The sequence below is a fragment of the Erythranthe guttata genome, chromosome 2 (assembly GCF_056151865.1).
Source record: "Erythranthe guttata isolate IM_541 chromosome 2, IM_541, whole genome shotgun sequence".
NCBI lineage: Eukaryota > Viridiplantae > Streptophyta > Magnoliopsida > Lamiales > Phrymaceae > Erythranthe > Erythranthe guttata.
The window spans coordinates 2,501-16,110 of NC_142534.1; the positions used below are offsets into that span (position 1 = coordinate 2,501).

Here is a 13,610-nt window from a genome sequence, read left to right on the forward strand (position 1 = left end):
CCCGAAACCCGAAACCCGAAACCCGAAACCCGAAACCCGAAACCCGAAACCCGAAACCCGAAACCCGAAACCCGAAACCCGAAACCCGAAACCCGAAACCCGAAACCCGAAACCCGAAACCCGAAACCCGAAACCCGAAACCCGAAACCCGAAACCCGAAACCCGAAACCCGAAAACCCGAAACCCGAAACCCGAAACCCGAAACCCGAAACCCGAAACCCGAAACCCGAAACCCGAAACCCGAAACCCGAAACCCGAAACCCGAAACCCGAAACCCGAAACCCGAAACCCGAAACCCGAAACCCGAAACCCGAAAACCCGAAACCCGAAACCCGAAACCCGAAACCCGAAACCCGAAACCCGAAACCCGAAACCCGAAACCCGAAACCCGAAACCCGAAACCCGAAACCCGAAACCCGAAACCCGAAACCCGAAACCCGAAACCCGAAACCCGAAACCCGAAACCCGAAACCCGAAACCCGAAACCCGAAACCCGAAACCCGAAACCCGAAACCCGAAACCCGAAACCCGAAACCCGAAACCCGAAACCCGAAACCCGAAAACCCGAAACCCGAAACCCGAAACCCGAAACCCGAAACCCGAAACCCGAAACCCGAAACCCGAAACCCGAAACCCGAAACCCGAAACCCGAAACCCGAAACCCGAAACCCGAAACCCGAAACCCGAAACCCGAAACCCGAAACCCGAAACCCGAAACCCGAAACCCGAAACCCGAAACCCGAAACCCGAAACCCGAAACCCGAAACCCGAAACCCGAAAACCCGAAACCCGAAACCCGAAACCCGAAACCCGAAAACCCGAAACCCGAAACCCGAAACCCGAAACCCGAACCCGAAACCCGAAACCCGAAACCCGAAACCCGAACCCGAAAACCCGAAACCCGAAACCCGAAACCCGAAACCCGAAACCCGAAACCCGAAACCCGAAACCCGAAACCCGAAACCCGAAACCCGAAACCCGAAACCCGAAACCCGAAACCCGAAACCCGAAACCCGAAACCCGAAACCCGAAACCCGAAACCCGAAACCCGAAACCCGAAACCCGAAACCCGAAAACCCGAAAACCCGAAACCCGAAACCCGAAACCCGAAACCCGAAACCCGAAACCCGAAACCCGAAACCCGAAACCCGAAAACCCGAAACCCGAAACCCGAAACCCGAAACCCGAAACCCGAAACCCGAAACCCGAAACCCGAAACCCGAAACCCGAAACCCGAAACCCGAAACCCGAAACCCGAAACCCCGAAACCCGAAACCCCGAAACCCGAAACCCGAAACCCGAACCCGAACCCCGAAACCCGAAACCCGAAACCCGAAACCCGAAACCCGAAACCCGAAACCCGAAACCCGAAACCCGAAACCCGAAACCCGAAACCCGAAAACCCGAAACCCGAAACCCGAAAACCCGAAACCCGAAAACCCGAAAACCCGAAACCCGAAACCCGAAACCCGAAAACCCGAAACCCGAAAACCGAAACCCGAAACCCGAAACCCGAAACCCGAAAACCCGAAAACCGAAAACCCGAAAACCCGAAACCCGAAACCCGAAAACCGAAAACCCGAAACCCCGAAACCCCGAAAACCCGAAAACCCGAAACCCGAAACCCCGAAACCCGAAACCCCGAAACCCGAAAACCCGAAAACCCGAAACCCGAAACCCCGAAAACCCGAAACCCGAAAACCCGAAAACCCGAACCCGAAACCCGAACCCGGAAACCCGAGAACTTCCCAGGGGGTCACCCATCCTAGTACTGCTCTCGCCCAAGCACGCTTAACTTCGGAGTTCTGATGGGATCCGGTGCATTAGTGCTGGTATGCTATTGTATTCAATATGCTTATATTGAACTTATGTGTTTGTTTTTAAAGTTGGGCTAAATACATTTTGCACCCCTGAAGTATAGCTCATGTAACACTTACCCCCTTAAAGTATCATTTGTAACACTTACCCACCTCAACATCAATTATTTTATATTTTAAAATTTAAAAAATAATAAACATAACAATCTAATAATTAACGGTTCATAGACAATAGAAAAGTAACTAAAATTAATTATTGAAAAAAAAATTAAAAAGTAATAAATATTGGGTAATAATGAATGAAAATATATTTAAAAAATTAATAAACTAAAATAAATTTAAATACTTAAGATTTCTATTAGTTATGTATTGATTTCTTAAAATTTATCGATAGAGTATTTTTGATGAATTGGTCCAACAACAATTAGATGTTATTTATTGAAAAAGTATCCAGTGCAAGATAATATTTTTAAATTTTAAAATATTGTATTTTTTAGCAGATATTTTTAGTTGTATAATTTAATTATTCTTTTAGTTATTCCTTTCAATAAAATAATTTTTTTAAGGTATTAAAATTTAAAATACAAATTAAATTGTGCTTGAAGGGGGTAAGTGTTACAGAGGGTATACTTTAGGGGTGCAAACTGTATTTAACCCTTTAAATTTTACAAAATTGTTTTCAGAAAAATACATATCTTTTTGTTCTTGTTCTTTTTAAAATTGAAAGATTCATTCTTTTTCTTATTATTTTTTTAATGTTCTTAAAATGATTTGATTTTCCCATAAAAAAAAAAGATAAAAAAATCTGATTCTACAAAAAAAATATGTAGTTTTTATCTAAATTTTTTTTATGGTATTTAATATTGTTTTATTAAAGTTTAATGAACTGTGACTTTATATATTCTTATGAATTGATTGCAATTTGTTATATATGTTAAAATCAGATTACATATTTTGTATATTTTTTATTTATAAGACTTAATTGTCTTCGAAAATTAGAATTGACATAGAATATACGTCACTTTCCACTAAATATTGAAAAAAAAAATTAGTTAACAGACATTGTGTGTTAATCATAGGATGGGATCCAAAGAATTTTTTTACTTGAGTTTTGATCATATATAAGTCCCCGTCAAAAAAAAAAAAAATCATATATAAGTTTATGCTAATATTAGTAATCTATGAGGTTTTTTAAAAATTAGACTAATCAAATAGGAACACCAAATGTTAATACCTAGCTATGACTATATTCATGTAATAATAAAATATATGATGATATAATCTATACATCTATTATATATATCTGTATGTTTTAAGATTAGTTTATTATGTGTACCAAATCCCTTAATATCATGTTAATAAATAAATTACATTTTATACTGAAGTTACATTTCCTTGTATGAATTCAAAACTAACAAAGTTTTATGCTTATACGTATATCTAATATAATAAATTATTAATATAATAATAGAAGATATAATCATAGTTGATGTAGCAGTTAAAGAATTCAACTTGGCTTCAAGTCGGGCTAGGAACTTCGTTTTCAGGTTTCAAAGAATTTCATCCCTATCCCTTTCATCAAAGGCCTATGGTTCACAGCCCTATAGCGCTAGCCAGCAAGCATTAGATGAAGCCGATTTTGCGAAAGACGATGAAAGGGTAGCAGTCGAATGTTCTAAAAAAGTCTGTCACGTATGGAATTGTAGTCTTTGCTTCTTCACCTCTCTTTCCCAAGGGCTACTGGTTGGTTTACGGACGAGCCCGTGTCCTCCGTTTCCCAAGAAGACTCCAGAAGTATATCGATCTCACGGGTCCAAAAGAGGGAATGAAGGGATAGGAATAGGAATTATAGTACCATTGGAAAAAGGGGCACCTTGCAGGATTCTCCATCCACATTTTGAAAAGTTATGGCATTCCTGTCTTTCTTTCTTTCTTTCTCTCTCATTCATGACCGAACGGCTATCCCCGAAAAGGCATGCTTTCAATGGACCTGGCATGTTCAAAAAATATTTTTGAACGAAGGTCATAATTCGCAGGAACATTCTAAGGTCTTAATAAGAGGAGGTAGAGTCAAAGATTTGCCAGGTGTGAAATCCCATTGTATTCGAGGAGTCAGGGATTTGCTGGGAATGTACGAAGTCTATGTCTAGGGAGCATACTTGATCTGCAGAATAAGGCCTAGGAGCTCTCTCTTTTATGGCAGAGACAGAGCCGTTATTCCCGACTGGCATAGAAGTCTCTCGCGCGGGCGAAGGAGATGCATTTCTGGTACTGGTAGTATTGGACAAGCTCTCGGGGAATAATCTATTTCTTTCTTATTTCTGCCTCAAAATCTGATATTAGGAGGTCTGGTTCTTGAAGTCAAGAGTGAGGAGGGACTTTCATAAGGCAGTGTATAAGGATATATACCATTTGAGAGCTTGAAGTTTTAAGATGACTATTCCTACCCTGTCTAAGGTGTGTAGGATTTCTCCCAATAGTACTTTTACTAGACAATTAAACATTGTTGCAATTTTTCTTTGAATATTTAGAAAGGTATAATTCACAATTAGTCAATAAATAGTTTGCCCATGATTGGTTGGTATTTCACTGATTTTTAATTAGTCAAGCAAAATTACAAAAAAAAAAATATATATATATATATATACTAAAATAGCTGAAATGGTCATATAACACTGATATATAGCGATGAAAATGTTAATAGCTAAAATGGTCATATTTTCAACTAATATAAAAAAAAAAACTCTTACAGTGCATGTGGGGATCCCTATGCTAGAAAGAAAACTACCCTTCTACATTTCTGATTGCTCAAATGGTACACGCACAAATAGCTGCCCGTGAAGGGTAACCACAGCCGAGGTCTGATGAGGATCGATTCTAGTAGGTAAGCTAACCACCTGGGAACAACACATTTTTTATGTCATGTGGAAGAGGAATATAAAGAGTACAAGAAACATTTAATTTTTAGAGCTATTCATACATGCCTAAAAAATCAGTTTAAACAACAAAGCAAATTGTATTCAAATGCTATGCTATTATTCCACTTTGAGACATGTTTCTTAATGAAAAATGGACCTATTTATAGCCCCAAGTTCTGATATGATTCATCCAGAGCTTAAACAATCGGATTATCATCTTGACAAAGTTCGGTCAAAACCAAAGATAGCATGTCCTAAAGATAGTAAGGGGAAGTACCACAAACTTTGCAGGTACCATCAAATTATAGACTAGAAAAAAGTTAATGTGGGATCTATAATGAAAAGAAAACACCTTCAACAACGGTTTCAGCATAGGTATACCGTATACAAACTACAGCGATTTTCGGTAATTTAACCAAAACTAAGGAGCTGTCTTGCAATTATTTCTTTATAGACCCCCGCAACATATATCATTGTTCATCTAAAAACCATGACCCAATGAAGATCCAAGCCATGATCCATAGTATGACTCCTAATTTAGATATCCAAAGATTCAAAAATGAAAAAAAATTCTGGTACCAGTCCCTAGAACTGGAAGATACGAAAAGCTATAAGACGCAGTAACATACTCTAGTACATAAAAAAATAAGGAAACGGGATAATTACACTCGCATTTCCGAGATTACTTGACTGAGAGTGACATGAGTTACCTTTTTGAACGGAGTGACACCCCAAGGATTATCCTGCTGCTCCGGTTGCCCAGATATAACCAAACGCCCTGCAGGATCTGACTGTACACGCACCTGTTGTCAAATAAAGAATGAAACCGTTTGCATATGACCTTCATGGATAGAGCATACAATATAATAAAAAGATGAGAAGCAAATTGCCTAGACCAGGTGACGGTCGAATAAACTGCAAGGCTATTGTCATAAATTGAAGTTCTATTAAATATGTATGTAAAAATGAGTAAAAAAGATCAAGTTGTATCTAAAAACAGAAACTAACCAAGAGTTATGCATTCAACTAGCATCCCACTAGCAAAATCTGTGAAATGATAATTCAACAGCCTCTTTGTTGCTGCTCTCAGTCCCTCTCACTAAGAGTATGCTCTCTCATCCACTGTGAGATACATCCAACGCATGTTGACTTCCTAAATAATTAGGCTGAACGCTCACCATTTATTTCCATGTTCATGGCTTTTCAATTTGAAAGCAAATTAAAATATTTTGGACTACGCTGCTCCCCCAAAAAAATGAATAGTATACCCAGTTTTTTGGTGTCAAGAGACTTTACTAGACATCAAGACATTTATAGTGTGCCGAAAGCACTTAAGTTCATTCGACTTTGATGGACTGTGTATAGAACAATTTGCCAAGTAGAACTCAATAGGTCAACAAACAGGCACCTGATATAGATGTTGAGAATCGGACTCTAACAATAGACACTTCCAGACAGGTTTTTTCAACTAAAATTTGATATATTTCTAGATATTTGATAAAATTGGAACAATTAGACTGCCCCATGACATATAATCTAAAAAAAATGAATGAGACAAAAACATGTTGATTTTACTTGCCTCCTCGCGCAAAAGCCCAGGAACTAATGCATACACTTCATAGCAGTCTTTCTGTAAAACCGTGAATTGAAACCATTTAGATCTCTATGAGTAGCACAACAAAAGGTCATTACATACCAAGAAGCGGAAAGAAAAGAGTACCATTTGCTGCACATTAACCTTCACCCAATCAGCAGGGATGCCAACATCCACAACCATTATCTCCAATCGATCCAAAACCCTGAATTACGTAAATTGAAGAGAGAATTCAGAGAATTATTTTATATTCACAACCAATCATATGATTGCACAACATTCTTGTATCTAAATGACAGGGGAATCATATCTTTGCAGATCCGAATCTCAATGTCACTAACACTTCCTTTGATTTAAGGAAGACGAGACATGATATAACATCCAAGAATAGATCATCTAGGATTCTTTTTTCTGGGATGCTACATCTAACAATCTTTTACTTAATTTCTTGAAGGTAAAAAATGTAATAAAAGCCAGTATCTCTGTTTGTTATGCAAATAAATCTAAGAGTCAGTGATGAGTTGCCTCCCCGACTGCGATGATACTATTTTTCCACATATTAATTTACTGCTTTCTTATATAATGAAATAGTAAACTCTATCTTTGTTTGGAAATTTGTGAGAATTCTAGTACTTGACGATAAACAAAGGAAGAATAAAAAATTGGCTGGTTCACCTTGTAGGTTTGGCATCCTACTTTTATGAGTCCCCTTTATTAATTGGAAGAAGTACGTAGACTTCTATGTTGGTATTTTCCCAACTAATTTTTGGCGCCAATTTTGGGTAGCAACTCTAAGACTGTTTGGAAAGTTTTCGCGAATCAATTTTCATATCATTTTGCGACTTGCAGCATTTCGGAAAAATGATTTGAGAAGAATGTTTGTTTGTATCATTTTAAACTTTAGACTGAGAGGAGATATTTTATACTTGAAAGTTTAGACAAAAGAATGTCCGAATGTTTAGAGAAAAGAAAAGTAAGAAGAACTGGAAATGAAGTAGCTTTTAGTTGTACTTTTGTTGAGACATATTTTACTGTAACGATTAAATCATTTCTGGGCACGAAAATTGAGAATTCCCAATTGTGAATTTTTTGAAATGAATTCAAATGCTTTCCAAACACTAAATGCTACATATATGAGAGAAAATAGAATGAAAAACTTGGCAAACACAACCATTTTTTTGGATAATATTAGAATTAAGTTGATAGTCTTACTTCGGACTTTTCTTGTTGATATTTTAGATTCTTATCAGTAAGGCAGATCGTTACCAGAAACAAGTGATTCATGTACATATCATGAGCTTGAAAATAAGAAATCTTAACTGCGATTTTGATGCCACGCGTGAAACTTTCACAGCATGCTCAACAGGAGCTGATCCCTTGCGCTTCATGAAGCCTTGGATAAAAGTTAACCACCAATAGGATAAATTCAAGTTTTCATAAACAGGATGTCGTAAAATAACAGCCTAGACTGACAGTAAAACGTACCAATGTTTCTTAGTTGCTTTTCACGCTTCGGTGTTGCAATTGGGTTTTTATCCTGGAAATAAAGTATAATTTAATCCGAGAATCCCAGCAGATGAGCATAATGTGCAAACATTGGATTAAACAAGGAAAAAATTATGGGAAAGTTTAGTTTATACCTTAATGATGGGATCTCCAACCTCACCATTACCGAGAAGACGTTGAGAGTGCCATCCCTGCATCGCACGAGCAGCAGCATCTCTTCTTGCTCTACCCGATCCTGAAGCATGAATAAGATCAACCTGCAAGTAAAGTGTTAACATTCTATGAGTTGAGAATTTGGCTGATGCAAATAAAGTGTTCACACGACATTTTATGGGTTGATTATTTACTAATGCAAATAAATTGCTCACGCGACATTTTATGGGTTGGTAATTTACTAAGACCTAGGGCCGATTTTGAGGATAGGCAATAAACGTGATCGCCTTGGCCCCATTTTTAGTAAATCTGTAAGGGCCTCTAATACTTAAATAAAGCTTTACTAAGTAGTTATTTACTTCTTTTTTTTTCTAAAATATTTTTTTGTAGACAGTAATTACTAGTTAACCCAAATTAGTCTATATTCTCTCTTTCTCTTCGATCTTTTCCTTCTTCAGAATTAAAATTGCTAAATCATAAATTCCACAGTTTCTTGTGTTGTGCTCGAATTTCTTTTTTAAAACATGCCAATATGATATGCAATCAGATATTGCAGAGAGAATGGTTTCTGATCTAAAAGTACCACAAAGAAATTTCGCCGAGCGAAGTAGAAATGACATTTGAAGTGTTGAATTACTTAAAAGCGATGGATGATAGTATTATGAATGCATTAGTTGGTTATATCGATTACAATTGTCTCTGCACAAAGAAGTTTCTTAAATGGATTGGCTGTGTTATCTACTGAAAAAGATTTGACAGATGAATTTCACTGTTTAGATTAGTAATTATGCAGCTTATAAAGCAATAAGAGTCATTTATCGATGACATAAAAAATGTATTGTATAGTTCGGTACTCCTAATAGTCATAAGTTATAACTACATTGTTTGATAATTGATATATTAAATATACATTGAATTGACCATAATTCATATATTTGTTAGATGATTTTTATGTTTATTTTCATATTTGATTTTAATTAGGTATCTAAAGAAGTTAGCATGCACTTATGTTGATGTTAATAGTAGTCAAATACCTCAGGAGAGGAAACTTATACTTTCTCTTTCTGTTATATATGTTAGTTAGATATCTTATAAAGCTGATTTAATGTATATTTTATAATTATTGTACTAAATGAAAAGATAGTTATATTGCGGAAGGAGATTTTGAGGAACACTCCTTCAAACTCGCCTTACACAGCTAAAATCTCAGGAACGAGCCCGAAAGATCCGACTAGTATCACAAACAACTATTCTTATTCTCAGAAGTCAAAAGATGAAAAAACAAATTACAAATCACCTGATTCCCAGAAGCAGGATCTGACAAAGAAACATCAGTGAAAGGTAGCTCCCCGCTGCGCATTTTATACTTCTCATATTCCAACAGTGCCTATAAAGACAAATAATCAGATCCAGATTGCACGGTAGAGAAGACTATCTCTGGTGAAAAGATAATCTCAGTACATACAAATAAATATAGTTCCTATCAGTTCACAGTGGAGGAAAAATAACGCTAAAACCAGATCATAGCATGTACCGACAAATGATCCAATAGCGAAAGACTACATGAAACAGGAAATTACGATAAAATTTATACAGAATGTAGAAATATTCAAAGAACACTTATAAGGAGACATTTCCAAGGCAACCATACATGCACGCACATGCACATCCAAAATTGACATCAGAATATTTGAAAAATATTACGTTACTGGAAATGTGATCATAAAAACAAATAACGAAGGATGATGATATAGTTTGAGAACAAGATACAAGAGGAATAGTGCAAGTAAATGTAACCTTCTCATAAAATCCTCGAAATGTCCATGAGACAGTGGTACAGGTCCTGTACAGGTGTAAACAACATTAAGCATTCATCGAAATCCAGTCTGAAAACCCGAAAATAATGTGAAAATTATGATAGAGTTGACTTCAAGAGTGTGTTTAAATGCATGTTTCATAGAGAGAGGGATACTGATATGTGACTGACCAAAACTGAGCATATTACAACATTAGAACTTTTAATTAAAAAAAAGAGTTGATCCTTACTTTGGGGGTCTAAAGGATTCTCCTACTTGTCGCCACAGCTTCAATGAAGTCACCTACAAAACCGAGAGCAACAGCCTATGAAGTGCATGTCGTACAAACTGAGTATATCACCTCACAAACAGTTCACTTATAAAAGCTACGTGAACTTTGCAGGAAACAGAAAAGGATCAAACTAGTTACACAAAAATCGACAAAATTAGGCCAAAGCTTGTGACCAGTTTCCACTCTTCTTACCATAGATGTAGCTTTCCAACAATATAACTACAGTCTCCTAGATAATCTTTTCTCTTTTGACTTTCGACACATTAAATTATAAACTAACTATAAAGAGCATTGGTTGAGTAGCTCCCAAGTCCAAATAACAACTGAACAATACAGAAGCCAAATTTGATACAAGAGTCTAATGCTATGGAATCAAGGGCAACTTTTCTGACAACATGCTAGAGTGAACTAAGTAAATTAGGTAACACGCAAGTACATTCAACTGACAGAATATTGCTATGGAATCAAGGGCAACTTTTCTGACAACATGCTAGAGTGAACTAAGTAAATTAGGTAACACGCAAGTACATTCAATTGACAGAATATTCATTTCTATCTACGTTAGTTGCAATTTCAAGCTGCGCAGTAATGTGCATCCTTCTGTCCATCTTTTCACTTGAGTTGGAACTGGAAAATAGTTTTCTCATAATATAAGGATGAAATACTTCAAAAACAACTCGCCAAGCGAGTATATATCTTGGCCACCACTGTTTAACATCTGACTCCAACCAATGGACAAATGAAAAAACTTGTATCCTTCAATAGGTGATAAGAGCTGTAAATTGAGAATGTTCAAAAAATTGAAATGCCAAAAGGCAATCAATCTTGAATGGAAGCATAACCAAATATATCCCAGACATTACGCATACTAAATTTATAGGATATAGCTAAATCTATTTACATAAACATTTCGGCTATAAACAGGGCAACCTTTAGGTGGCCATTGTCTTCCTCTTTGAATTAGAAATAGTAATCTATATCATTACACTTTAAGCGCACAATATTTCATCTCCCGCATACATTTTTCTTGCAAATATTCCGTGTTTCCCTATGTTTATTAAATAATTGTAGGATGATATAATTCTTTTATCTGAAACATGACAACAGCACACTTGTAATTATTGGACTAAACCCAAAAGGGAAGGTTGCTTCCAGAAATAAACTAGAGAGGATAACACCACTTCCTTGCAACATGAACACATTTGAGCGTCTTCAGTAATGATGCCTCACACCTCCAACTTAAGATATGTGAGATAGAAGTCTTTGCGATGCATCAGAAAACCGTCATTCTACGTCTGGGTATCCATAATCATCCATTAGTATAATGGATGCACATAGTCAAACCCATTATGCTTGGACCTAAAGCCATTTACAGCTATACTATTCCACAACCAAAAACCATTTATCCACAAGCTCTGAACAACTAAGTCGCTAAGTCTGGTATTCCTACAGTTAGCTCGCATCAGATGCACACAAACAGTGTGAAACTAAGCAAAAAAGTTGAAAGATGAATCCGCTAATAATACATGAAAAAATTACGCTGATAAGCTTGTTTTAGTTTTTTCTCCATGAAACATAAGACAAAGAAACACAACAAATTGAACAAATCGAAAATACTGTGCATACCTGTTCATAACCGCCAAGTCTGATCACTGCTCTCCACAACCTGATTCAGACAGAATTAAAAATTAAACAATAATCAGTGATCTTAAAGTTTATGCAACAATTGAAACCGATAATTACTTGAGGCAGTTTAACGGCTCTTGATAAAATTTTGGAGGCTTGAAGTCCAAGCATCTTTCTCTGTGGAAGGTTTCAAGCTCCTTCATAAAAGCAGCTTGCTCCTCCTCGGTACCGGATTCATCCCCTGTAACATCATTTCCATCTAATAGGAAAGTTTTAAAGGGGGTTTTGAAATCAGGCTCGTTCTTCAACTCCTTAATCTCTTGTGCCGCATGTACCTCTGTTTCTGTGAAGGCAGCATTTGGTTTCTCTTTCCCGTTCTTAGCCACAACCTCCGCCCCTTTTAAAATGTCTTCTATTCCCTCTTCCTTCTGTACATCTTCTACATGGGTGGAATCATTTTCTAATTCCTCCTCCCGTGATCCATTATCCGCAGAGGACATCACCTCTGGCACCTCAGTGTTCAATTTGTCTTCGCACTTCTCATCTTCTACTTGTGCCGCTGCAACAGATGCGGGACATGATTCTTTGGCATTGGCATTGATCAGGGGATGAATTTTCTCAACCTGGAAAATCTTATTGTTGCCCAAAATTAGAGAATTAGCGACGGTAGGCAAACATTCGGGGTCCTGAGGAGCACTTTCAACATATTTTTCTCCGATTGCGTGCTCTATTTTGTTTTCGAGTTCCATATCCTTGAATTCATGAGATTCTTTGTCTTCAACGTGTACAGTCTGCAGATTATCCGGAACAGCCTCAGCAGCGCCACAACCACCGCCTGTATCTTGAACTGCCTCTTTGTTATCCTCCATCTGCCACTTAAATTACGCGTTTCTGAGTTCAAAAAACTAAATGGGGTTTCTTCTATTATCGTCCGCTAAACCCTAGTCCTTTTGTGTTGTGAAGAAAAAACAGAATGCGCTCGTTTGGTTCGAGACGAAGAGGGAGAACTATCATCTGTTCTTGTCACCGTTAACGCTTTTCCCTTCAGAAATTTAAAAAGCGTGTTGAATATAGTTTAATGACTTTTTTTAATTAATAATATAGTTCCAATTATTCTCTAAAAATTAAAAAAAGTAAAAACAAAAAAAAGTTCCTATTAAATTTGTTTTCTAATTATTTCACACCAAATCTCCACTAGCACAGTCCTGATTCACAACACTATATTTTTATAATTACATTATTATTTGTATCTCCTATCATCGAGACTATTTTCTCTAATTCTTTTTTGCTTCATTTATTTAATGATCAAATATTTCATATTATGACAATTAAGTTTATATATTTTTCTTCGGAATGAGTTTGTATTATTAAATATGTATAAACATTAATGTTTTTTATCGATTTTCATCACTAATAAACTTTTATTATAATTGTTATTGTCATGTATTAAACTAAACATTATTTTTACTTTTAAAATGTTATTACGTGCATCGTACGGAGAAAAAATGCTAGTATAATATTAAATAAATATTTTTGAATGATTTTAAATAGTATTGAAGATGTTTGCTCATAAGTACTTGATTTGGTCCGTAGGTCTTCGTCTTCCTCAAGCTAGCTTCGTCCGTACTCCGGTGGACTGACCTGCAACGCCGGGGGGGGGTTCCCGGCGGAAAAGCTCCGACGATCAAGTCAGTGATCGAAATAAAGGGAGAGATGTGTATATAATGTAATAGTAAAATGAGTGCATATTCTTGTGTGTGTGTGTGTTGATTCTCTTATTTATAGATGAGGAAAGCTTGGCCTCCAAGGCTTTCCTTTTTTAGGGTTTCTCTTTTCCCCCAAGTCATATATCTTGGGCCTGTATTACCCTGGGCTCGCCCTACCCCGTTTTGGTATTGGGCTGGCGAG

The 13,610-nt window shown here is 37.0% G+C and overlaps 1 protein-coding gene and 1 pseudogene across 2 annotated transcripts; both read right to left on the reverse strand.

The window, feature by feature from the left end:
• Positions 1-1,726: 1,726 nt before the first annotated feature.
• LOC148772016 (5S ribosomal RNA) lies at positions 1,727-1,846 on the reverse strand (annotated as a pseudogene).
• A 2,633-nt stretch (positions 1,847-4,479) lies between these two features.
• On the reverse strand, positions 4,480-12,774 carry LOC105957841 (AT-rich interactive domain-containing protein 6). Of its 2 annotated transcripts, none has more exons than XR_016033051.1 (12): positions 11,820-12,768; positions 11,703-11,742; positions 10,035-10,087; positions 9,786-9,831; positions 9,286-9,375; positions 7,970-8,092; positions 7,815-7,866; positions 7,650-7,722; positions 6,456-6,534; positions 5,744-6,365; positions 5,446-5,538; positions 4,480-4,714 (listed from the first exon to the last, which is right to left on the reverse strand). XR_016033051.1 is itself a non-coding variant. In XM_012981816.2 (12 exons), the coding sequence occupies exons 1-12, from the start codon at positions 12,569-12,571 to the stop codon at positions 4,610-4,612; spliced, it is 1,557 nt and encodes a 518-aa protein (XP_012837270.2). In that variant the 5' UTR covers positions 12,572-12,774; the 3' UTR covers positions 4,480-4,609. The 2 variants fall into 2 exon arrangements, 1 of the variants encoding a protein (XP_012837270.2); XM_012981816.2 differs by having other exon boundaries at positions 6,315-6,365; positions 11,820-12,774.
• Positions 12,775-13,610: the final 836 nt, after the last annotated feature.